Raw genomic sequence first — 26,792 nt, forward strand, 5'->3', positions numbered from 1 at the left:
AGAAACAGGAAGTTTTTATATCAAAACGTGGAGATTACTGATATATGAAACAAAAAAATTGGTCTTGTGGAGTGAGACTCTTTTTCACATTAGAAAAAAAATACCACTGCTCTTTAATCATACATGTACACACACACACTTAAACTTATGGCATGTTTCTCTTCTCCAATGTAAATAAATAAATTCTCTGCTCAACTGGATGGTTTGAAACTCTTGTTATCATTTTAAAAGAAATTACCGAAATTATTTCAAATTAATCCTCATATGAATATTTTACTATGAAATAAAACAACTAAATACAGAATAAAGCTATTTATTATTTATAGGCAGGATTTATTATTTATTTATTATTCTAGGCAGGATAAGGATCTGAGAGTATAATACAGCTCAAGGAAAGTAGCTACCTAGCTTGACAAAAAATAGGTAATTGCTAAAGTAGAAAATGAGAAATATTGAAAACAAATAGGCAAAACATCTTGAAAGTTTTATAGACTTTGCATTTTAAAATTATAACTTATCAGAAACTATACTTTTCTTATGCATTGTTACTAAAATAGTTGCATTTTGGCTTAAATTATTTATCCATCAGTATACAAACATAATATTCTTTCTACATTTTAGATTACAGATTGTACAACTGCCAACAACAATGTGAGCTCATATATACATTTCTGACATTGGGGAATTATGTTATGGAATGCCAAACATGAGCAACGTATCTAGGATATAGAATAGGTATGAAACAATAAAAAAAAAAATTTCAAATTAATGATTTAGTAAATTTGCACATTTGAATATAAAGAAAACGTCATCATTATGACCAATGGTTTCTCAATCAAATCCCCTTGTTTCTCATATAATTACACACAGATAAAATTTTAGGGAGTAAAAACTTTTTATTCAAAAATAAAGTAAGTAAGGTCTGTATACATTGTCAATACAAAAATGTAAGCATCTGCCACTATGAGTTCACTATGTGTTCCGTTGCAATGCTAGACCTACTAGAGTAAGTTTTACAGGTAAGCAAATGTGTCACGGCTAGGAAAAGGATTTTAATGGCTGATCTTTCTTCTTACTTGAATCAGGTGACTGGAATGGATTCAGCTTAAGACTAAGCAATCACAACTTTGCTTCAATTACTCTCTTTCAGCATACCTTGTGTCATACATTTGATTGATATCTTAGACACATGCAATAAAGAGCTTATGGTAGATTGCAAAGCCCCCAAAATTTCTTGATGGTGCTGGGAACTGATAGTTTTTAGGTAACTGACTTCCTGAATGGGCTGCTATTGTAGGGTTTCTCAAGTCTCAGTGATGTAAAGGAGAAGCCTAACAGATCACCTGTTGGTTCAATTATGCTTTAGCTCTCTTTCATGCACTCCTGTAGTAAATAATATATTAACCTGATCCTACCAAAAAATCAACAGGCTGCCTGAGAAAATATCTTACTTGATGTTCACTTGATGGAATTTTAGGCACTGAAGGCTAGAAAGTACTTGGAAAAAATCTAACAATGATCTATCTGTATTAGGATTTTTCCTTGTGATTTTAGGTGCATCGAAAAAAATTTTTTTTATATATAAATGGATTATTTGTTAAAAGAGCAAACTAAGTAACTTTTGATATGTAAATCAACAAAAGAAGAAATAAGTTAAAACTAGTAATACATATTTATCATTATTATGCATATCACTGTGAGTTGTTGAGGTAAGGTCAGATATAGGCAGTGTTTTCATTTACAGCATACCAGTACTCCTAAAAATCCTTCAGTGAGCCACTGATCACATGGTTTCTGCCATGTATAAATTATGATCTTTGGCAACAATAGATTTGACCGGAGGGGATGATGTATACACCTCTCAGTGACCTCTCTACACTGGCTGGCTTTATCCCCTTTAAATATTATACGTGAGGAATATTTAGCAAATGTATTAGCAGTGACTAATACTGCAGTTGCTAATGAACGGCTATATGTTTGTATAAAACATCATAATTAAACTTCCATTTAACAGGAGATAGGTTAGCAAAGAATTTGGATGAACTGCTATCTTATTTACTAAGTAAAATGCCCATATATCGAAAAGAAATAATTCCAAAATTATTGGACACATTATCTTCTCAAGTCCATTTGGTCTTTGAAAATCTATGCTGTATAGCCATTAAATGAAATTTCCTGTCTTTTTCCAAAGGGCATGATACTGCTATGTACCTTTACCTAAATATGATGACGATTAGTGGAGATTGCTCTCACGGATACATTTGTTTAAACACAAAAAGTTTGTATTCTTAATGTTTACCACAAACCCAACGAAGCTGATGATCGGTCTGAAGGTCAGTCAGTTCTTCAATAGTTCTCCAGCTGCACTGGCAGGCATATGCCCGTGTTCCTTTCTTCTTTACCAACTTTGTTCTTAATTTGTGGAATTCTGGCATGTTGTTCCTATTAATAAAAAATGAAGATTTTAGCATAGTGGCTTTGTCTTATCAGAGATGACATGATATGAGAAGAGAGTAGGAGGGATGGTGGTTCATCTCCTACCTCAAATACTCACCTATACCATATTTTTAAAAGCCTGCAATACGGTCAGTGGAAGGCACATAAGAGGCATAAAGACAATAGCCTTCTGATGGGTTACCTATAGCAATTTCTCATTAATAGAGAAAAAGTGCCTGTTTTTTCTATTTGTTGAACTAATACTGTATCTTTCATTTATCAGCAAGATATACTATTAGCAACAGAATAAATGTCTATGCTGCATTAATGTTTATTCATTTTTGAGAGAGACAGAGAGACAGAGCATGAGCTGGGGGAGGAGCAGAGAGAGAGGGAGACACAGAACCTGAAGCAGGCTCCAGGCTCTGAGCTGTCAGCACACAGCCTGACATGGGGCTCGAACTCACAAATTGTGAGATCATGAACTGAGCCAAAGTCGCATGCTTAACTGACTGAGCCATCCAGGAGCCCCTGTCAGTAATGTTAAAACAATTAAATCAATGGGCAGGACCATTATAAAAAATGATAACTATCTGACTTGATGCTACTATAAAAAAAAAAGAAGTTAATTTGTTTAATTAACTGAAAATCAATTATGGTTTTCATGATAATCAATGTATCAAATTTATGTAACAGAAAAAAAGGAAAAATTCAAAATGAAGTGATGAAAAAGTACAAAGCAAAATTATGAAACACAGTATAAATACTAAAAAAAGAGACAAAAAGTGCTATTACTTTTGAGGTCACTGCAATGGAAGGCAGGCTACAAAGTGCCCTCTGGTGGCCAGTGGGCACCATACTCAGTACTGTATTGTACTAAACCCAGGCGTAATTTAGGTTTGAACCTAACAAAATCTCAGAGATTTTCCTGGCCAACTTTGTTTTCAGGAAACTGACACTTTGACTAGGTAAGTGTTACAGCAAACTAGGGGAAGAAATGAATAATCTAAGTTTTATCAGAAAGGAAAAAACTCCACAAAACTGTGTTTAATGAAAACTAAGTAGTTAAATGAAGAAAAAAAAGTTCTTTATTCAAGCTGTAATATATTGTGACAAATTTAACATTTGATACTTGACTGAATCCTTAATTGGAGATTTTATGAGCAGGAATCATGAATAGCCAGGAAACTAATTAATGTATTCTGAATTTTTTTAAGGAAGCACATATCTTAAAAGCTTAGAGGGGTCCCTGTTGGGGGGCTCAGTCAGTTAAGCATTCGACTTTGGCTCAGGTCATGATCTCATGGTTTGCGAGTTTGAGCCCTACGTTGGGCTCTCTGCTGTCAGCACAGAGCCTGCTTTGGATCCTCTGTCTCCTTCTCTCTCTGCTCCTCCTCCACTTGTTCTCTCTCTCTTTCTCAAAATAAACAAAAAAAAGCTTAGAAATATAATTTTCTGTAAAGAAAATGATTTAGTAGAAAAACAAAAGAATTTTATTTAGCTATTATGGCAGGATGATCAAATAGAGCTTATACTTCTCTTTGAAAATTCCAGCACTTGTCAAAGCTAGAATACACTATTTCTCTCATCTATAAAATAAGGACAATAAAACAAACCAAGGTACAGACTGATACCACTATAAATGGTTCCCTGTGTTCTGTCAGGCAATTAACGGCATCCTGCAAACGTTTTAACTTGCCTTCTTTGGTGACCACCTACTTGTGCTTTTCTTCAGCTGTGATTCCCTACCCTCCTCAAGTGTTTCATCTTCCCTCCAGTCCTTTACTTTCTGTAGATCACATCCTCATTCAGACAGCTAGGTCATCAAATGTGAAAAATCTTCCATTTCCTAGCTTTCTCCCTGAATACATCACTATTTTACCTCCCTCTACTCAGTCACAGAGGGCTCATCCCAGGATTGATACTACATGCATTCTATTATTCTACACTAGTTTTATAAAAATTTATGGTTTATAATGGTGACATATGGGGGTTACTGACCACTCATTACATTAACCGGAAATTAGTATAGAGCACAGGATTGAGAAAAGTCAGAAATGGCAAAATGGATCTGAAATCACAAGCTAACTTTTCCAACTCTAGAATTAACAAGTGGGCTAACCTGATCTGGGATTTGGGGACTTTACTAGGCTTTATTTGGGTTGGGAAATGTGAAACCTCTCAAATTGTAATTTTTCCACGTACTTGTATATTTGAAGTTTTGTGGAGAGGATTCAAAGTTTTCATAAGATTTTGAAAGCGGTTTGATGTGAGACAGTTTAAAAATAATTCAAGTAGAGAATATTCCTATGGATTTACGTGAGAATGGCTGCCAAAAGAGATGCAGAAGAAACTCTCACCTTTTTCCTTCTCTTCACTACTGGAGACAGCTGCAATATATTCTGATTACTTGTATCAGAAAATACAATTCTTATTCAGGCCCAGGTTTGGGCGGGGGAGGGGGGGTGCAAAATGCATGCCTTTTATTAGTTTTTAGCTCTTAATTTTTATTTGAAAATGTGATGTACAATTCAGATACATTTTTATAACTTACATCATCTTAAAAATGTTAGGTATGGTGTAAGTATTCAAGAATTTACACACTGTGGGGCACCTGGGTGGCTCAGTCAGTTAAGGGTTTGACTCTTGATTTCAGCTCAGGTCATGATTTCACGGTTCATGAGTTTGAGCCCCGTATCGGGCTCTGCGCTGACAGCGAGGAGCCTGCTTGGGATTCTCTCTCTCTGCCCTTCTACCACTCACACCAGTGCATTCTCTCTCTCTCTGAAAAGAGTCTGCCACTCGCACCAGTGCACTCTCTCTCTCAAAAGTAAATAAACATAAAAAAAAAAAAGAATGTGCAAACTGCAAAATATGAGTAAGACACTATCCTGAGCACAAGGAGGAAGGCAGACGTATACCAACTAAGATTTTCAATCTTCTATTCCAGTGAGTGCTATGATAGGTACAAAGTGCTGTGGAGACACAGGAAAAAACGAAATTACTTCCAAGTTGACAGGAGTAGTGAGGGAATCATGGAAGACACGCAATGAACTGTACCCTGAGGGGCAGTTCAGGTTTAAGTAGATAAATGGTGGGATGGTGGGAAGGTGTCCCAGGACGGGAAGAGCTTGCATTGTCTGAAGAAATGGCAGTACTGAGTACTCTGACGCAGCAAAAATCTTGTGAAGGTGAGAAGTAAACTGGGGAAGGGCAAGGTGCATGACAGACAGATGGGGGCTGGCTTGTGAAGCGTCTTGCTCTGTACTAAGGAACCTGGACATGGTTCCATAAGCAGAAGACTTTTGGGCAAGAGAATGGCACACTCAGAGTTATGCTTTAATCCTCAGCAAGGAAAGGGTGGTCAGAAAGAAGAGAAGGTAGGCAGAAAAATCAGTGAGGAGGCTCTTTCTACACTCCTGCCAGAAGTAACAAATCATCACATAGCCTGACAGCAGATGGAGAGATGAAATGGTCAAGAGGTGGAGGCTACATGATCTTGCCAAGTCCACCAAGAGACGTTAGAGCAAAATAAGAAATAAAAAGGTATACTGGTACGTTTTTTCACAGAGGGAAGTTCTCTGGAAACATACCTGAAAAACAGATAATCGCATGATTTGTCCCACATAAAGTCGTCGTAGCTTACTACCCAGAAATCACATGCTACACAACGCAGATGGTCACAAGCTCTGTTCAGAGAAAAAGAACAGTACATTAAAGATTACTGGTAAAATTAAATAGGGAATTCTGGTGATTTATTAATAGGATACACCACATATTAAGATGACTGAGTAAACAACAGAAAAGTAAAGATTAATGTGATTACATCTTATTTTTTAACTAAAGGACTGATTATTTTTCAGGTAAAAATTTTCAGGTTAAATTTCTGCACATACTTGCAGGTTTGATTTCTGTACAAACCTACATATTTTACTAAGATCTTACATACTGAAACACACACACACATGCATACTGTACAGATATAAGACAGACAAAAGGGATGTGCAGATCTTTTAGTTCAGTGGTTTTCAAATTGTGTCTGAGGGAGATCTTCACTCCTTAGTTATCCTTAAAGAAGGATAACTTCTTTAAGTTGCTTCCCTTCCTATTGAAAATTCCAGGGGGGCCCCTATCACAGAATTTGCCACATTATATGGAAATAAATCTATCACCCCATAAGCTACTTAAATGCTGGGACAGTATCTTACTTGCTTCAGTTGCCCCACTATTTGGCAATAATGTATTCATTCAGTCACTTAAAAGATATTTACCCAAAGCATACTATGTGTTGGTAATACTCTGTCCTCATGGAGCTTAGATTCTAATGAGAGAAGAAATAAACAATACTCATAATAACTAAATAATATAGTATGTTATAAGGTGAAAAGTGCTTCCAGTTTTTGAAATGATAAGTAGAGTAAATAAAATTGGGAGTATCGGGAGGGAGTGGATTGCAATTTTAAGTAGAGTAGTCTGCACAGGCCTCACTGAGAAGTACATCTGAGCAGGTTCTTTAAAGGGAGTGAGAGGTGGTTAAGAAAACGGGTTAAGAGAAGGTTATATTTAAGAAGCCAGGAGAAAAAGCATATTTTTATGTTGATGGTAAAGATGCAGAGAAAAGAAAAACACTGGTGATACAGGAGAAAGAGGGTAGAATGACTGGAATGACACTTAACAGGTACTAGGTGCTTACTGAAAATGTGAGGAATTGAAATGTCACGTTTCTCAAAACTCATACTACACAGTAAGTTTAGGAGTAAAATGACAATATGTGGAAATACTTATGAACTGCTGCTGCAAACAATTTGATTTGTATAGTGACTGTGATTTACTTTAAAAAAGAAGACATTTCCTCCACTGTTTGAAGTATTTAAAAACTAGAATCAATGTACGGGGTGCCTGTGTGGCTCAGTTGGTTAAGTGCCATACTTCAGCTCAGGGCATGATCTCACGTCTTTGTGGGTTCGAGCCCCGAGTCGGGCTCTGTGCTGACAGCTTGGAGCCTGGAGCCTGCTTTGGATTCTGTGTCTCCCTCTCTCTCTGCCCCTCCCCCGCTCATTCATTTTTCTCTCTCTCTCTCTTAAAAATAAATAAACATTAAAAAAAATTAAACAAATGTAGATACACATTTGATCATCTAAAAATTAAAAGGAAATAAAAAGAGGCTTTAAGATACCAAAAACAAAGTGAAAAGACCAGTGGTGATAGAGTGGAAGAAAATATTTTCAACACATTGCTGAATACTTAACGCTATAAAAGAGTGCTTACAAGTGACAACAACAACAAAAAACCCTTAAAAATATATTCAATCTCTCTAATACAGGCATCATAGTATAGACGTGGAGATAGACTGCCTAGCTTCAAATGTGATTCTACTATTTACTAGCTGTAGTCAAAAAACTTCATTGTGACTCAGTTTCCCACCTATAAAATGGGGGTAATAAGAATACTTCTATACCTCCTAGAATTATTATTGGGACCTAATGAGTTAATACCGGTAAAGTGCTAATAACAGTGCCTGGCATAGTGTTTGTTAAATAGTTAAAAAATAACATAATTAAAATTTAAAGCAACCACAAATAAATGTTTTAATCTAGCACTTTCAGACACTCCTGGTGGGTATGTAAATTGCTATAACCTTTTGGGAAAAATCTTAGCACTATCTTAAAATCAAAATTATTGCTAGCTGTTGCACTAGCAACCCCATTTTTGGGCACCTATTACATATAAACAAAAACATCAGTATATAAGCATTTATCAAGAATCTGTACTGAACTGCAGCACTGCTGAAGTGGCAAAAACAGGATAGCACCTGGATACCTATTAAAAAGGGAAAAGACTGAACAACATGAAATATATTTATACTACGGAATATTAGGTAGCTGGATGATAAAGAGAATTAGATTTATCTATTGACCTAGAGGGATGTCTAAAGTAAGGTGCACAGTTAACATATATGGCATGATCCTATTTTTGTAAAAACAACCGAAAAAATTTCCTATATAGGTGTTTGCAGGTTTGGAAGAACATGGAGAAAAGTGTGGAAGGTTATATACTATGCGACTAACACTGGCTGCCTCAGGGGTAGTGGGAATGGAGGGGAGAGAAGATTATTACCTTTCTCTTCATACATTTTTAAATTTCGTTTTTATTTTTTAAAATAAGCATTCAAGACATCTGCAATTAAAAAATAATAAAAAAACCCCATCATTATATATATTTCCACTTCTCTCTAAAATTCAGATATGGTAACTTCAAAATTGCGAATATTTTTTGTGCTGACAATTTCTTTGAAAATAAATGCTTTAATTTTAAAAATGATTACTCATAAAAAAATAAACACTCAAAATCTATACAAGTTTCATAAACAATTCTGTATTTTCTTTCAAACTGTTAACAATTTATAGGGTTGTATTTGTACATATGGAAATTTAACACAATTACATTCGTACGTATTTGAACTTGGGAGTTTGAACGTACAAGTCAGGAAATGCAAAATGATGATTCCCAAAGCTGCCGTAACTTGCTTTCTTATGCATATGTAGTTTATTACATGATTGCACAGAGTGTTAACTTTAATGCCTTAATACATATGTGCAATTTGGCTAAATTATTGCTGTTGCGGGAACTATAATTTAGAATCTCCTGACATTTTGTATGTGTAAAATCTCAACCATAATGTTAAATATAGCTTTTTAATTTAATTTAAAATTTAGTAGTTTATTCAAATCTACTCACACTACCACATTTTCCTACAAACACTGCCCTGTGAGAAAAATAAAACTAACTTGCAGCTAAGAAATCATTCTGCTGCTACGATTCACTCTATTAGATCATAATTAGTAGCAGCCTATGAAATAATCCAGTCTTACAAGTAGTTTAAAAAATAGGAGAGTAAAATTCGATCTGGCTTGAAAATAACACTTTGGTTTTATCTATACTTTACTAATGCCACCATGCTTCCTGCTACTACTCTTTCTTCTTTCCACCAACTGGGTAAAAGACTCAAATCTTTACACTCTAAATTCATTCAGCATTACTCCCAAACCAGAGCTTCAGCTAGAAATCAGACAAATAAAACATATGGAAAATTAGACTCAATTTCCTTTATGCCCTTGGCATGTAAATAAGTGCTTATTTTTAGGGCTTAAATACATTTCTCTCTCATAACTATGTACATATTAGAGCACCTCTAAAAAAAAAAAAAAGGCATGATTCTAATGAAAGATAAATTGTCAGGATTCTTCCTCCAAAATGTGGAGGGAACTCAAATACCAAGTTGTCACCATCAGCTTTGTCCTTTTGTCCAGTTAGTAAGTATAATCTTTACAATTTTAAAGATGTTCATGATGGGAATACCCAAAATACAGTCCAATATAGTCTTCTGCTTAGACTCTGGTTCTCAGTTAAATCCTGTCAGATATGCACAGCGGACTAGGAAGCCTTGATGTTTGGCAGTTGGAAAATGACAGTAGCAGCAATAGAAAAAACATCTAAGATTCATCCCTTTTGCATATATTACATGGTCTTCTGCAAACTGGTATACTAGAAAGCATCATAGGCCAAGAACACGTTACATATTTGAGTCCTTGATTTGTAATAATTTTTGTGACCTTGGCAAGGCACATTACTTGGGGTGTCATTCTTGACAATGTTCTCTCTTAATTCCCATAGCCATTTAAACACTGAGTTCTGTCAGTTCTAGATTCTAAATAGCATAGACATGACACCTTTTCCCTACAGCTACTGTCACCACTCAGGTTACAGCTACCATCACTGTCTCTTTCCTGGAGCACCATAACTACTACCTGCTGACTGGTCTCCCTGTGTCCTCACCAGTCTTGTCCCTCCAACTTCTTATCTATGTTCCATTCAGCAGCCAAAATGACTTCCTTTAGCAATACAAATACGATTGTCACTCCATCTGCTAAAAACAAAATCCAGTCCCCCTTCCTCAAACAAACAAAACAACTAATGGCTTCCACTGCATGTATCAATACATTTTCTAAAATCCTCCAGAGGGCTACAGGACCCCAAACAAAAATGTCCCTCAACTACCTTGCCAGCCCCATCAAGAACCATTCTCTCCCCCACTCACTATGCTCCAGCTCACCTGGCTGTCCTGTGCTACTCCAAAACTCCTTCCCAGCTCAGGGATCATCTAACACCATGTGCCCTCTGGCTCTAATGGTCTCCTCTCTTTGCTAATTCATTTTTCATACTCTAGTCTGGTTAAATGTTATTTGCTTAGGGAAGCATTCTCTAACCCTTCCTATTAACTGGGTGCTAATTATCTATGCTTATAGTACCCTGCACTTTCCCTTCAAATTATGTATTACATGGAAATTAAATACTTATTTGTGGAATTACCTATTTAAAGTCTTTCTTATCTAGACTGATAACTCACTGAGGGCAGAGAAGTGTGCATTTATTTATCACTGACAACCTAGGACCTAGTAAACAGGTGGCTAATATGTGTTCAATGAATTTGACACCAGTGTCTCAACTTCCTAATTTATAAAATGGGGTTAAAAAATCTTGCTCTCTTTGCATCCTGGTTTTTTTCCTGTGGAGTTGAACCAATAAGCATATTTAAAACAGTGCTCTGGACAGCATAAAGTACTTCACACATAAAATGTTTTACATGCATATGAACAGGTCTATCCTTACCCTCCTGTGGGTATAGATCTGTGTTATGAAGAGGATGGTCTATAAGGGTATCTTTGTAATGGTAAGGAAGAAAAGATCCATGAATATAAACATTTATCTATGCATATATATGCTAACAGTATGTGTTTTTTCCTTTTGTAGCTGTGCAGAAAGTAGGAAGGGGTTTGATGGATATTGGCATGCTCATGGGTCAATATTATCTAATAGGATCCTCCAGGTATAAAAATAGGCTGTTCTTTTGTCTACTTAAATTCCATCTGGAGCAAGACTCTTCTGTGCTAGAACCAAAGTACATGTAAAAAACACTATATAAAAGAAAATCTTCATGAAATATTTACTTTTTGGAAGTGAACCAGAATGTATTATCTTAGAGACCATTTGTAAAATCAGAAGACACCTGTAAGTAAACACTGATACATATTTCCTGAGATAAAATGGAAAAGTAGTAGGAAAATAAAGGATTAGCAGCACTGCCATTTGAGAAAGACCCACAAATAATTGCAAACTATTACTCAAAGTATCTTAGCTATGTTTTGCACCATCGGCATACTCTAATGTACCATTGCATTTAATCCTCACGATATCTCCATGGAGTATGTTCAGTTTTTACAGGTGAGGAAAATGAAGTTTTAGAAGATAGATCCCTTCTCTCAAGGCTTCCCATCTCGCAAGTGGCACAGTGAAGGATCTGAACTCAGGCATTCTGCCATCAGGGCCCTTTCTCTTCATGCTCTGCAGGGGTCATCATTTGCTTCTTTACCAGTTCCTCTCCTGGATAGGGTTGTATGTATGTATGTATGTATGTATGTATGTATGTATGTATTTATTATTTTTGGCATCTAGTATTTAGCATAAGGGCTGGGACATGCTGGGCATTTTAAGAATATCATATAAAGAAAAGAAAAAAGAAGCTCAAATAGAATGAGAAAAAAATTTGTAGATAAGCAAAGACAGCAAGGACATACATTAGAAAGGACAGTCATTCTAGAAAAAGGAATAAATATGAAAAACATTCAGAGGCAGAAAAATGTAAGTGGAAAGTAGAGGATAACAAATGTTCTGGTGGAAGTGAAGTATCCTAACCCGGCTTTTACTGGAGGTGAAGCCAGGAAGAACACGATCTGGCAAAGCAAATAATGACTCTAGAGTTAATGTGAGATGAATGGTAGCTTTCATTTTCCCTCTGAACAGGGGAGATGTGCTCAAAAGAATATGTTAGGGATATTATCCTTTATATATGGGCGAAGCTAGAGAAGAAGGAGTGGGTGGTAACGGGGAAACTACTGCAGTTCCTAGGTGATCTGAGAGAAGCTGGGGTTGGAGGGAGTGTGGTCTGGAAACACGGAGACAAGTCCCAGTGGCTCCACATGGGTAAGTAAGGACTGCCAGCAAGCAGACTGTACTCTTCTGTGAGGGCCAGCTTGTGTTTCTAATTCTTTGAATAGATGGCCCTCAACGCACAATGATTCAAGTGCTATTAATTGTTATTTACAGCCCTTACAGCAGACAGCACCCTGGGGGACTTCTAGTAGCCCATCTGAGCCATTCTGCTGCCTGGTGTTTCCAATACAGGGTTCCCCACACTCCCAACCTCCCTTCAGTCCCATGGCTTTCTTTCTAGGCTTCCTAGGATCTAGGCCAGCACCATTACAAACCCTCCTACAATGACGTTTTAGATCCCACTTCTATTATTCAATATAACCATTATTCCTCCTAAAATGTGGTCAACATGCAATTATATATCTCATTCTTTTTTTTCTTAAAAAATTAACAGAAAGTAGAAAAGTGTTTTAGAAATGACTAGACAAAATATAATAATCTAGACAAACAGGCCTCTGCAAAAACAGAATCAACAGTCTCAGGACAACAGAAAGATATGCTTAAACCAATTTGTTTCCCTACATTATGACAATGATGATGGACTATGCTAGCAGTAATGGGGTGGGTGGTATCAGGACCATAAGACTGTCCTGAAAGAAGTAATGAATGAGACAGTGGGTGTAAGGGGTGGGGAAGAGACAAAGAAAGGAGGGTTTCTGCTTTTTAAGCATGTAAAATCAAGCGACTATGTTTGAGAACTTTCTGGGTACTGAAGACCCAGCTTTCTTATGCTGTTTGGCCAAGATAGTGGGTAACACATCATGTAGCTGCACGGCCACATTTGCCTGTCTCATCCACTGGCTTCTACTGCCCAGAAGGCAAAAATGGCAAGGCGGAAGCTCTCTCTTGGTGTCCTGTGGAAAGCAGACTTGGATGGGAGTGAACCAGGCACTTCAAGTGGGGCTTAGAAATGGGCATCAACACAATGAACAGCACACACCCAACATCACAGCTTTCAACAGCTATCGCCCAGAATAACAAACATTTCAGTACAGTGTTCTTAACCTGACTCATAAAATACACCTCTCATTACAAAACAGTTGGATGCCAAGATGAGAAGAGCTACATTTTAAGGACAGGGTATCAACTGGGAAAAACCTAGTTAAGAAAGATAATCTATTTCTGACCTCCTACCTCTGTGAAGTATTTGTTCCAATTCCACATGGAGCAGTGCTTCCACCAAGGTACACTGGGCTGCAGCTAGACGTGTTCAATAGATGGGAGAAAAAATTACAATAAAAAAACATGAGAAGTGAGTTTGGCCTCATTTACTCTATATACTTGTAATCAAATAGTATATTTTCCTGATCAGGCTAACTTTCAAAGAAGAGGTATTTATTCCAGGATCATTGTGTTATTGGATATAACCTGTACATTCCGGAAAACTCAAGGAGTTAAAATGAGTCACAGAAAAATGTGTTTGCCAAATAATATAAGGGACAAAGTAAACACTGAAGAATATAACAGAACATTAATTTTGAGGAACTGTTCACACTTATTTTTTTTTTCATGTGGCAGAAAATTATTTACAATGCAATAATCTTCCATTCAAGTTCTTTTACACTGTGGGGTCACAGACCGTAAGAACACCGAAGATATTGCTATTGGTCTTTCTCTTGAAAACCAACCAGTGCTTTGTTGTTCAATGTCACTGTTGTTTAAATGCTTACAAAATCTACTAGACTATGCTCATAGTGTTTGCTCACTAGTGTGTATAATTCACTAAAGCAATCTCAACTTACCTTTTACCAAGGCCTTGAATGGGAGCTCTGACAGATGTGTTACCTGAAGATTTAGATTTTAATTTCTGTTAAAAAAACAAAACAATAAAGGCCAAGGGTAACTTGAAGAATTCTAACATAAAATCTAATATTCTTTATTTTATAACAAGAATATTTTTTAAATGACTTAAATAAAAATTTTGTATAATTTTAAAGTTACTGAAATAAAAACAATGATCAAAACCCTTTAAAGGCAAAAGGGAAGTAGACCTCCCTAAGGAATTTGTAAATTACTCAGCTTTTAGTCTAGGAAACTGATATACTGCCATTATTAGCATGCTAAGATTTAGAGTCACTTTATAACTCTTCAGTTAATACTAAGTTCAATGATTTAATATGAAGGACCTGCTATTTAAAACTTCATCCTGGAAAAATTCAATTGAGGAGGAAAAAAACCTCAGACTCATTTTTAAAGGCTGTAAATGGTACTCACCTGAACTGAAAATAAACTAACCAAACTCCTGGGTAACTTCAGAAATATTAATTTTGATCAAATGGAATGGTACCAACCAATAGACATTCAAGGAAATTGTAGAACTACCTAGTTACAACCATACAGTAGTTCCTATATGGTTACATAACATCATCATTATTAGCAAGCATTTATTAAGTGTTAACTGGTATATGGTACCAAACAACATAAACCAACCACATACCAGGACCACCGCCAAGGAAAGGAAGTAAGATGGAGAAAATGCAATTTAAACTATGCAGAGACATGCCTTTATTTTACCTAGTAGGTGAGGAAATTTAACGGAGGCAGAAGTATTTTGTTTCACTATTTCTTTTTTATTTCATGTTAAACAGAACTGGAAAAATTTTTGATGCGTGCCTAAAAGATAAAAACGTGGATGAGTCTTTTTTTTTTTATTTGGGGGAACATGTTTCATGTACCATCCAGGCTTGCACGCACAGTATTTGTTGTTCTCGGGCTTTCTTGTGTGGGTCTGAGAGCAGTTCAGAAATTCAATAGGAGTGAGCAATGGGGGAGGAAGCAGTGCTCTCTTCTCTGGAAGATGAGCTGCTAAGAATAAGGTGGGCACAGATACCTCTTCAAAGACACCTCTCTTCCTCACCCAATCCATGTTTTACATAGATCTGCCCTCCTCCAGAAGTTTATTTAGATTGTTTTTTCCCCTCACGATCTGGAGAACTGGATACAATAACTAAAAAAAAGGAGTATCAGAAAAAATGCAAAGAAGTTCATCTACCCACAATTGTAGAAATTATTATTTCAATTTAGTGTATTAAAAAAAATTTTTTTTTTAACTTTTTTTTTTTTAATTTATTTTTGGGACAGAGAGAGACAGAGCATGAACGGGGGAGGGGCAGAGAGAGAGGGAGACACAGATTCGGAAACAGGCTCCAGGCTCCGAGCCATCAGCCCAGAGCCATCAGCCCAGAGCCATCAGCCCAGAGCCATCAGCCCAGAGCCTGACGCGGGGCTCGAACTCACAGACCACGAGATCGTGACCTGGCTGAAGTTGGACGCTTAACCGACTGCGCCACCCAGGCGCCCCACAATTTAGTGTATTTTAAAGCCAAAGCAGAGAAGTATTTCCGTCTCCTTCTGAACTGTCTTGAATTAAAGAGATAGTACCTCACATACAGATACATGCCCTATGGTACTTAGTAACAAATTGTTCAGATGATCCTTGAATAACAAGAACATCATGCAGTTTTATCCTACTATTGATTAAATTAGCATTGCTATTTGGCATTTATGATGCATTCTTGTTTGCAGAGTACTCATCATTCTTACTATGTTGATATGTTAATCAACAGCCTATTTGTTTGATATGTTTGATTTGATATGTTAATCATCAGCCTATTAATTTACCATCTGCTTATGAACAGAAAATGTTAGAGAAATAAAGATCTTAAGCTCTATACTAGTCATTTGATTTTTAGTCTGGCTACCAAAAATAAAAGTGGCTCTTACCTGTATCCTTACCACCACCACTGCCTAGTAATTTTCCCCCTTAAAAAAAAGCCTCTTTGAGGGGCGCTTGGGTGGCTCAGTTGGTTGAGCGTCTGACTTTGACTTTGGCCTGGGTCATGATCTCACAGTTTGTGAGTTCGAGCTCTGCACTGACAGCTCAGCGCCTGGAGCTGCTTCAGATTCTGTCTCCCTTTCTCTTCCTTCCTCAGCTTGTGCTCTCTCAAAAATAAACAAACATTAAAAAAGCCCTCTATGATAATATATTTTTCTTTCTTTTTTTTATGTTTATTTTTTGAGAGCAAGCAAGCGAGCGTGAGCACACAAGCAGGGGAATGGCAGAGAGAGGGACAGAAGATCTGAAGTGGACTCTGTGACTGATAGCAGAGAGCCTGATGTGGGGCTCCAACTTATGAACCATGAGATCATGTCCTGAGCTGAAATCAGGAGTCAGATGCTTAACTGAGCCACCCAAGTGCCCCTGGTATTATATTTATCTCTTAGATTTTTTTTCCCTTCGTGGTCCTTGTAATTTAGACTTCCATCTGGCCTCCTTCTCTTAAATTTCACAAATGTATTTTCACCAAACCAGTAAAAATTAATGTATACAGACTCTCATCCACTGCTGGCCACAATAGAAATGGTATAGTCACTTTAGAAAACATTTTGGCAATGGGTAGAAAAGTTGAAGATAAGCACACCTTATGACCTAGCAATTCCTCCTCTAGGTTTGTACACCCTAGAGAAACTCTCGTACGTGGATAAAAGAAGCCATGCAAAGAATATTTGAAGAAGCAATGTTCCTAAATGCAACAACTGGTCACAATCTAAAGGTCTATTACCAGGGAAGTGGGTAAACAAACTGTGGCAGAATTACATAATGGACTATTGTACATCAGTTAAAATGGTTTAGGATTATATAAGTATGTAATTAAAATATAAAAGTATAGATGGAAAGGATAGGTTACCTGTGGGAAGGAAGGCAGTAGAGTAGGATTTGGAGTTCTTAAACTATAATTTTTATTTCTTTAAAAATAAATCCAGAGAAGCAAATATGACAAAACATTAAGATATGTTCACTATGGGTGGTAAGTATATAGCTGGCTGTTATATTATTTTATAAGCTTTTTATAAAGTTGATAGATAGAAAAGCACTTAAACATTAAAATACAAACAATGTACTCATTGTACATGTTCATGGGATAACAGCAATGTCATTGCATCTGAAACATTAAGCATATTTCTATAATTAAAGCTGTTTTCAATCTTTTATTTATTTTTATTTTGTTTTTAGAGAGACAGAGCACGGATAGGGGAGAGGGGCAGGGAGACAGGGGTAGAGGGACACAAGAGACAGACACACAAGAGAAGAACACAAGAGACAGACAATCTTAAACGGGCTCCACATGGGGCTCAATCCCACAACCCCGGATCATGACCTGAGCAGAAATCAAGGATCTGATGCCCAGGTACCCGTTTTCAGTCTTTTAGAAAAGTGTTCTTAGAGTATACAAATAAATGTAAGAAACCTATTTCATCTGTGAGCTGACTTCTGCTCTATCAGCTTTTCTAGTTTCATTCTTGCTGAGAAATGCTGACAAATGAACAGCGAAACACATACTGAGAGTTTTTAGTATTTTATTTTTTCTATAACTCTGAGTAGAATAATTCCTTTAAAATAATTGTATTTCTCAGAATTCAAAGGACTACAGATACTTGTGCATTCTATACATTTACAGACTATTCTAAACATGTCTTGAAATAATGAAAGAATTACTGCACATTTATAATACTTGACTTACAAAAGGTTTTTTGTCAAAGTTGGGCTCTTCAAATATTTCACTAATAAGACTGTCAAGATCATCTTCTTTTGCAAATGTTTCTGTTGATCTGAAAACAAAACAGCTGAAGCTTAAGTGCAGATAAAGTCAGTCAGTATCAGAAGAATTTTGTCTAATTGGTTTATTATTAGAGTTGATAACAGGAGGATAAATGTGACGTTAATTATTTTCCTTCTATAGACATAGTTGAAGACTGTTGACACAAAGATGCAGTTTATCAGGTACAAATTCACATATGTACTTTACTATTTCACACTTAAAATAAGACATTTAAAGCTATATTCAAGAGAAAGCTGGGCATTACCTTTCTAAATTACATCAACCACTTATTTAAAGAACACAAGATACGTACAATTATAAGTAGAACCTGAGAATTATAAACAAAGATAATTTTAATTAGTCTTTCTAATTGTTTCCCTAAGAGTTCCATTGTAAGTCAATAACCATATCTCTTAACTACAGGAGCTGAATGTTATATAATCAAATGATCTATATCTATCTATCTATCTATGCCATCTATCTATCTATCAAGAGCATTCACTTGACAGAATATCTCAACTACCTTTCTACTTTGTGCAGGGAAAGCCATCACAGGATTATTGATATGAACTGTTACTGCACAAAACTCTTTAATAGCTAACATTTACTGAATACTTACTATATAGATGAAGAAGCAGGGACTGAGAAATTCAGAAACTCACCCAAGATCATACAACTAGTGGGAAGAGAGGTTTGGAATTCAATCTAGGGCAGTCCGCACACCTAATGCTAAACAAGAGGAACTCTTTTGAGAGTTTGTTACAGATGCTTTATATCAACTTCATAACTTCATTAGACCATTAGAGTATATATTTTAGAAGATAAGTTTACTCAGACTGATTTCAGAAATGTATCTACTCTGAAAATTCTTTTATTTATTTATTTATTTATTTATTTATTTATTTATTTATTTATTTATTTTAGAGAGAGAATCTTCAGCAGGTTTCACACTCAGCACAGAGCCTGATGTGGGGCTCGATCACATGACCTTGGGATCATGACCTGAGCTGAAATCAGGAGTTGGATGCTCAACCAACTGAGCTACCCAAGTGCTCCTGAAAATTCTTAACTTCAGGATTATAATCCTTCTTTGTTATTGCCTGGAGTAATTAACCCAATGTAAGAAAATCCAGACACTGAATGTCTGATTCCATCTATCTCCAGGCTTTGCCTATTCAGTTGTTCCCTCTATAACTTTTACCCTTAAATTCTTCCACTCTATACTGGCTTGTTCCCTTGACTTACAAATATATACAGGACTCCAAAAATTCTCTTGAGCTGCCACCCTCTCACTCACTCCTGAAGTCTATATCCATTATTTCTACTCTCTCACAAATATATGGGATGGTGATCTGGGTGAAGGTTTCTCAAACATAGAACTACTGACATTTGGGACCACATCACTCTTTGGTGTGTGTGTGTGTGGTGGTGGTGGTGGTGGTGGTGGTGGTGGTAGAAGCAGGGCTGTTGTGCACTGCAGGATGTTTTACAGCATCCCTAACTTCTACTCAATAGATGCCAGTAGCATACCCCTCCCCAGTTGTGACAAATATGCCAAGACATTGCCAAATGCCCTTGAGTGGTAAAATCATCACTGGTTGAGAGCTACTGACCTAGTTTAAACTTTTTAACCTCTCTGAACCTCAGATATTTTACCTGTAAAAATGAGATCTAGATAACTATTTAAGACTTTTTCCAGGTTTAATATACTGTCTCTGGCCTCTACATCCCTCAACTGTAGTGAAACTTTTCTCTCAAATGTCAACACTGCCTACATCACTAAATTTAATGGCTGTTTTCAGTTCCACCCCCATTTAATCTTTCAAAAATGCCCAAGGCTGTGAGGCCTTGGCCAATTCCTTCAATTTCTTTTATGACAGCAGGTTGCTAAGTTGTTCTCCTGAAATTCTCTCCTCCTTTAGTTTTTAGGATATTCACAGTTTCAAGAATCAGATGCACTCAAACTTTATGAACCCAATAGAACTACTAGAGATCCACACTTACATAAGAGTCTGGTCTGTTATACCATTTCATGATGCATACAATTGCCTATGCTTTATTATAGAAATGAAAAAAAGAAAAGAATGCCATTATTTCAGTGAGAACTCATACAAATTTTAATGGACCCTATAATACTTTTTTTTGGTCTTTTGATGCTATAATACAGTAATCTTTTTTTTAGTTCATTTACTTATTTTTTTAGTAATCTCTACATCCAACATGGGGCTCGAATTCATGACCTCAAGATCAAGAGTTGCATGCTTTTCCAACTGAGCCACGAGGCATTCCTATAATACAATAATCTTTTTTTTTTAATGTTTTTTAATTAATTTTGAAACAGAGAGAGTCAGAGCATGAGCAGGGGAGGGGCAGAGAGAGGGAGACACAGAATCCGAAGCAGGCTCCAGGCTCTGCGCTGTCAGCCCAGAGCCTGATGCGGGGCTCGAACCCACAGACTGTGAGATCATGACCTGAGCCGAAGCCGTATGCGTAACCGACTGAGCCACCCAGGCGCCCCACAATAATCTTAATCAAAGGTTAATAAACACTTATTGGTCCCCCCCAACTTGGCTTCTTATATTCTAATCTTGATTAAAGATACAGTTTTTGTCAAAAGTAAAAGGCATACTCTAAAATATATATATATATATACACACACACACACACACACACACATAAACAGTTGAGACCCAAATTAAATGTAAACGGTATATATAAAAGCTTAAATCTAGATCTACAATATCCTGGTAGACCTGGAAATATGACCTTGGGCAAGTAACTTTTACTTAGTTTGGTCAGTGAAATGGGGATAATAATATTATTTACCTCACAGGGTTGTGGATATTAAATGATATGACACATACAAAGCACTTAGCATATATAAATGACTCAATAAATGTTGGCTATTATTATAGCTATCATCTAGGAGGTTATGATATTATCTATAAATATTCCCATCTGTATCATCCTGAACCACTTTAGTCCTATTGCAGTTCAACCCAGTTTTTTTTTTTTAAACTAACCAGTCCTTCTCTTTATCATTTTGAATACTTCAACAAATTGTATAGGTTTTGACCTCTTACATAAGCAGTTGTTCCTGGTATCCAGATGTAGCATGGTCATTTATTATTTGTGGAGCTATCATTTTAAGAGACAATTTCAGTATTTTAACTCTTATAAGGGGAAGAGATACTGGCTACATTGCTGTACAATTGACAGGTAGTCTGTTAACAAATTCATAATATAAATAGGTTCCTAATTTTTTTTAAACATTTAAAAAAAATTTTTATTTATTTTTGAGAGAGTGAGAGACAGAGTGAGAGCAGGAGAGGAACAGAGAGAGAGGGAGACACAGAATCTGAAGCAGGCTCCAGGCTCTGAGCAGTCAGCACAGAGCCTGACATGGGGCTCAAACTCACGGACTATGAGATCATGACCTGAGCTGAAGTCGGACGCTCAACGACTGAGCCACCCAGGTGCCCCGGTTCCTAATTTTTAGTATCAGTTTTGGCTCATGATAAAATTTTAATGTTTGACCTCATATACCAGGTAGGGACTGTATTTGGTTTTAGGTTTAGGGCCTTTGCTGCTGTTTTTTGCATAATTTACCTTTACAAGTACATGGCCAGATGAAAAGTTTTAACACACAAATAACAGCAGTACTGGTTTGCTACAGCTTTTATAAAAGTATTACTTAAAAATTTGATGTAGTAAGATGGGGTGGGATGCTAGAAACATTATGGATGGATTTTAGTAGTTCAAGAACAGGCCATGGAGAGGCATAAAGGACCCGTTTTTAAAGAGGATCCACCTTAGCAGCCCTTTCTATTTTGAGCAGCATGCTCCAAGACATCCTATCCATCTGCATGCTAGCTCTCCTAAGATGAAGGCTTTGGAAAGCTCTTTGATAAATTCTCTCCATCCCCCAAAGGAATGAATAAAAAGAACCAAAGAAATTGCAAAATAACATTGCTGTGGAATGTGGACGGTGGGATGTACTGGGAATGAGTACATAAGACCTCCAGCATACAAGGCAAAAATATATAAATTAACGAGTGATATTTGCATAACTGTTCAGTCAAATAAGTATTAGCCCCTTCAAAGTAGTCATTTTAGTTGGCTCTACATTTGTTTTTTTAGAATACTGCCCAGTACTTAACTAATTTTTAGAATTTGTTTCTGAACTTTAGAATCTTTTCAATGTTTTTATCTTCTGAGGGTCAATTTTTATAAACAAATGTCACTAGAGGTTAGGTCGGATAATTTGGGTACCAATGTTGGGTAAATACTTCTGGGAAATCATGCACCTGTACATCAAGGCCAAACAAAACCAAACTACAGACTCAGACATAAATTGACAAGAATGACTTTCTTGAGTTGTTCCAAAGCTGCCTCTGTGTAATTACACAAACATTTCCAACATAGTCACTACAGAGATTCCCAGGTCATCACTTTGAAGGGCAATATTCATTCTGACACAAAAATTTTGAGTTTTTGGGATTGAGGAAAAAGAAGTCTTATTATTTCATGATTATACAGAATCAAAAAGATGGACAAATTTGAAAGGTAGTTTTTAGGATCAAAACCCAGAATACTTAAGAAGTCTCCTGAAATTTCAATTTGGATGCCTGAGATTCCCTGAGACCCTTACCTGGGGGCCACTGGGAGAAGATAGGTGGCTGTACTAACATTGTATTTACAATAATTAACTATTTATCCAAAATTTAATATTACTCACTTCTCTGAGTTTAAAAAAAATGAGCTAATGATGACACAGTATAGAACGGAATCGTTTTCTCGAACAACCGGCCCAAGGATTATTCTGCCTGGGGAATTGGGTCAGAGGCGATAGACTGAGGTTCTCTGCACGAACGAATCTTACAGTGGGATGAGGACTCACGCTAAGGCAAACACCCTGGTCAGAGTGGCCCTCTAGGGCGGGTCTCAGGAGAGGACCCCAAAGCTGCACCTCGCACTCCCCCGCTCCATTTGGGCCCCCGGGACCTGTCTAGGTGAAAGAGACTGGCTGAGGGCTCTCACGGGCGGATCGCTGGTCCTTGCTAAGAAATGCCCAAATCCTCTCGGACAGGGAATTGACGTGTATGCTGCCCTAGGAGTGGGAGCTGAGGATCTCGGCCCGACTAGGGAGAGGAGCTGGAGATCGTGGGCAGCGGGCGGCTTTAGGGCGTGTAGCAGGTTTTACCAGGACAGCTCACCCCTCCCGCCTGTTAACCTGAGATTCTCTTTCGCTTCGGCTTGGTTCCGGTCGTTGCTGAGGATGCCGCCGACGCAGCCTCTGGGCCGCTCGACCATGCCCAGTCTGAGTGGGTCTGGTCTGCAAAACTTGGACTCGACCTCATCCAAGAGCTCGTCCAGGTCCTTCGCCATCTTGAATCGTTACGTCTTTCTCCCGTTCACGTCGCGACAGCGCCGGGTGGTTTCCAGGGGCAACGCGAGGATATTACAGCTCGCGCTCTCGCTCGCGGCCACTCCCGCGCATGCGCTTGTCGTCCCAAGGCAGCCCAGGCGTCCGAGAGGCCCGGACGCTGACGCGCTCGCGCAAAAGGGCGCAGGGGGTCCGCGAGTCCTGGCGGAGCTGGCCAGCCCGCGGGGCCGGAGGTCGGAGCTGTACCTTTTTGCGCGACCTCGCGACGCTTTGCTTTTCTTCGCTCCATATTGGCGTGTTTTGTTCCGTCTCCCCCTCCTGGGCTCAGGTTGTAACCACAATCACGCGACACCCTAGCTCCCTCACGCGCTCCTTTTACGGTCCCACTGGGGTCCCCATTGTATTCCAACCGTTCAAAATTCCTTAAATAATCTGCGGGAAACACTGGGAAGAAATCTCCGAAACGAAAACAAGTATCGGCAGCAAAAGTTCACCTTCCCGTAGTCGGCAGGATTCGAACCTGCGCGGGGAGACCCCAATGGATTTCTAGTCCATCGCCTTAACCACTCGGCCACGACTACTGCTGCTGTTAATTTTGGCAGTGAGATCTATGTAGACTCTTCACACGAGTGTGTACAGTGTAACAGGTATGTTTGGATCGGGGAGAAAAACCATTCAAAGCTGTTCTGTCAGATAAAAGCGTATTTGAATGTTATGGTTCTAATTTATCTTTTTGAGGGATTCTTAGAGGATATCCCGTCCAACTCTTTTCTATCAGAAAAAACTGAGTTCTAGTCTGACTTCTTAAGTTAGAGTCAGAAAACAGGAGGGAGCTAGGAAAGCCTGGTACTATAACGTACACCTGCTTTCTCAGTAATGGAGCCGTTTCCGGGACGGAATCTGGAACCTAGGGGCTCTGGCCAGCTCTAGGCTTCCTTGCCTGGCTCCCAGTTCCTTCCTTACACTTCTCTCTTGTACAGATAGCTCCCAGGAATTTCTTTTCATGCACCAGACACTAGAATGCTATTATTACTCACCGATTTAAATTCACTACGCAGGATCAGACTGTCCCATTGTGCCCTAAACTTAAAGAGTGTAATGCGTGATACAAATATAAGGTGTTGTCATTTGATGGTATCCCTGTAAATACTACTCACAGTGTAACCCTTGGAATCCCTGAAAATAGTTTGATCCAGGTGATTTAGTAGCTTCATTTATTTGGTTTGTTGTTTGTTTAAAATGTCTTTAATGTCCCTGAAGAACAAAATGCAGTGGTGTGCTGGAGCCAATGGTACCTGCTCACTAGAGCCCACCTTTATATTTTTATGAATTTTGGGAGCCAATTGTTAAATGCAACCATTAATTAGAACTAAATTATATAAACTTACAATTAAAATAATGACACTAAAAACAACAGTAATGCTCAAAATTCACCATAGTCTAGTTATTTCCCCACATTTTATTATAATTTATGCTGTTGAGATTAGTTATGTCTGTGAAATATACAGAGGTTGTTACGGTGAATCTCATGCAGGGATATCACTTTGGGTAGTTTGAAATCAGCCTTCATGGGTGTAATAACACCAGGGAAATTGCAAATGCTATAAAACATGGCTTTTTCCTCCATAAGAGCTGATTGTCAAGCATCTACCAGCAACTACTAATGTTACTATCAGACCAACTGAATATTCCCAGCAAGGCAACACTCCTCTTATCCGTAGGGCTGCCCTGCTTATTCTCCCTGCAGCTTTGTTTTAGCCATAAGAATCCTGACATACTGTCTGATTTTCTACTCAGTTCTTTAAAGTTCCCCTCCCTTGCCCCCCCTCCAAGTTGCCTTACTAGGTGATTGTACTCGGAAATGGCCTCCAGCAGAAAGACAGGAGTAAGCCATTTGATACTGAAGTTGCCCTTGCAACGTGGGTTCCAGGGGGAGTAATGCACAGTCGCCATCCAGTTTAACAGGCTTAAATTAATGATTTGATTTCTCTCTAGAAATGATGACATCTGAGGTGGTAGGGCCAATAGTTGAAAGATCTATTAGCATGTAGAAGATTTGCATGAAGGACCGTGAAAAGTTAAAAGTGGAAATGCTTGTAGTTGTGTGTTTTGTTTGTTATGAATATTAGAAAAAATTGGAGCTTGTTTCCATCTTCTTCCACTCACATCCTCATTTTAATAAAATACCACGTATGGATAGATCATCCAGAGGTTGGTGCTTTCAGAATTTTGCTTACAGCTCATTCAACTCTCCATTGGGTCTCTTGACTTTAGTCATGTTGTCTTTCTGGTTTGCCTTAGAGAAAAGTTCAGTGTTTACAAGGAGAAATGTCACATGTCACATATGTGTGTGGCTATGTGATAAACTGTAAATCATAGAGAGTAGACTATTAAAAATCTCTAGGTGTCAGGAGTGATACCAGGTGTGCTTCAGTGGACTGTAAACAATGGAAGTGGATGTACACGATGAATGTATACGTAGCTTTAGAAGATTCTACATTCATGCAAATCATATTAGATTAAAAAAACTATTATATATATATTTTTGGTATTTTCTTTTTGTTTTCCAAAGTGAGGAATCTTATTTATTATTTCTATAGTTGTTAATATGTGTAGGCAGTTATGTAAATCCTTGTCCCCTAAGTCTTTCCTAGTTTTGGAAAGCGTAGTGTCAGATGTGTCGTAAGGGAGAATAGCCAAGTGTCTTCAGATGATACAATTATTAAACATGGTAAAAGGAGCATGCTGTGTATTATTACATTACTTAGTATTCCAAGGAAGTATTTTAGGAAAAAAGTGTCCAAAATAAGAAAATAAAGCCCTGTTGGCTTTTCCAAGTAACTGAAGAAAGCTCTGAGCCTGCCTTCTTGCTAGCACTGTTCTAAATGAGTTAGGGGTGGTGATACAGCTGGTTCTGTTGTCCCACACAGCTCCAGGCCAACCTCTTCAGTTACAAGGTGTTTTATAATCCTCCTGGCCATTCACATAATGAATTGCAAGGCCTCTTTAAATTCCCATGTACTTGAGTTTAATTTCCCCAGCCCTGCTTTTCACCCACACACCCCAGACCTTCTAAATGAACATCCACTGTTGCCCAATGACAGTGGTGCGAGGGGAGGCATCCTCCCAGAACATTTGCCAGCCCCCCAGCAGCTGATGCTGTGGAAGAAACAGAACAGCACTGAGGCAGCTCCGGTTCTTTTAAGTGGTCCCTGAGTTAGGCCTCGATGTCGTGTAGGTAAATTCAGTCCAGAACACGCAGGATCTTTATTGGAATTTGCCCATTCTACTCTCACAGCTGTGGAGAGTTTAGACTAATC

The 26,792-nt window shown here is 37.8% G+C and overlaps 1 protein-coding gene and 1 non-coding gene across 3 annotated transcripts; both read right to left on the reverse strand.

Moving 5' to 3' along the window:
* Positions 1 to 297: 297 nt before the first annotated feature.
* Positions 298 to 23,544, reverse strand: CFAP418 (cilia and flagella associated protein 418). Of its 2 annotated transcripts, XM_019453517.2 has the most exons (6): positions 23,320 to 23,519; positions 18,009 to 18,096; positions 14,229 to 14,293; positions 13,621 to 13,686; positions 6,030 to 6,125; positions 298 to 2,442 (listed from the first exon to the last, which is right to left on the reverse strand). In XM_019453517.2, exons 1-6 carry the CDS (start codon positions 23,472 to 23,474, stop codon positions 2,289 to 2,291), a joined length of 624 nt encoding a protein of 207 aa, XP_019309062.1. In that variant the 5' UTR covers positions 23,475 to 23,519; the 3' UTR covers positions 298 to 2,288. The 2 variants fall into 2 exon arrangements, with proteins under 2 accessions (XP_019309062.1, XP_019309063.1); XM_019453518.2 differs by lacking the exon at positions 6,030 to 6,125 and having other exon boundaries at positions 23,320 to 23,544.
* Positions 23,545 to 23,971: 427 nt separating this feature from the next.
* On the reverse strand, positions 23,972 to 24,053 carry TRNAS-AGA (transfer RNA serine (anticodon AGA)). Its single transcript has one exon. It is a non-coding gene; the product is annotated as a tRNA-Ser (tRNA).
* Between the last annotated feature and the right edge of the window lie 2,739 nt (positions 24,054 to 26,792).

This window comes from Panthera pardus, unplaced genomic scaffold (assembly GCF_024362965.1).
Source record: "Panthera pardus isolate Hobbes unplaced genomic scaffold, ASM2436296v1 HiC_scaffold_7, whole genome shotgun sequence".
Classification (NCBI taxonomy): Eukaryota; Metazoa; Chordata; class Mammalia; order Carnivora; family Felidae; genus Panthera; species Panthera pardus.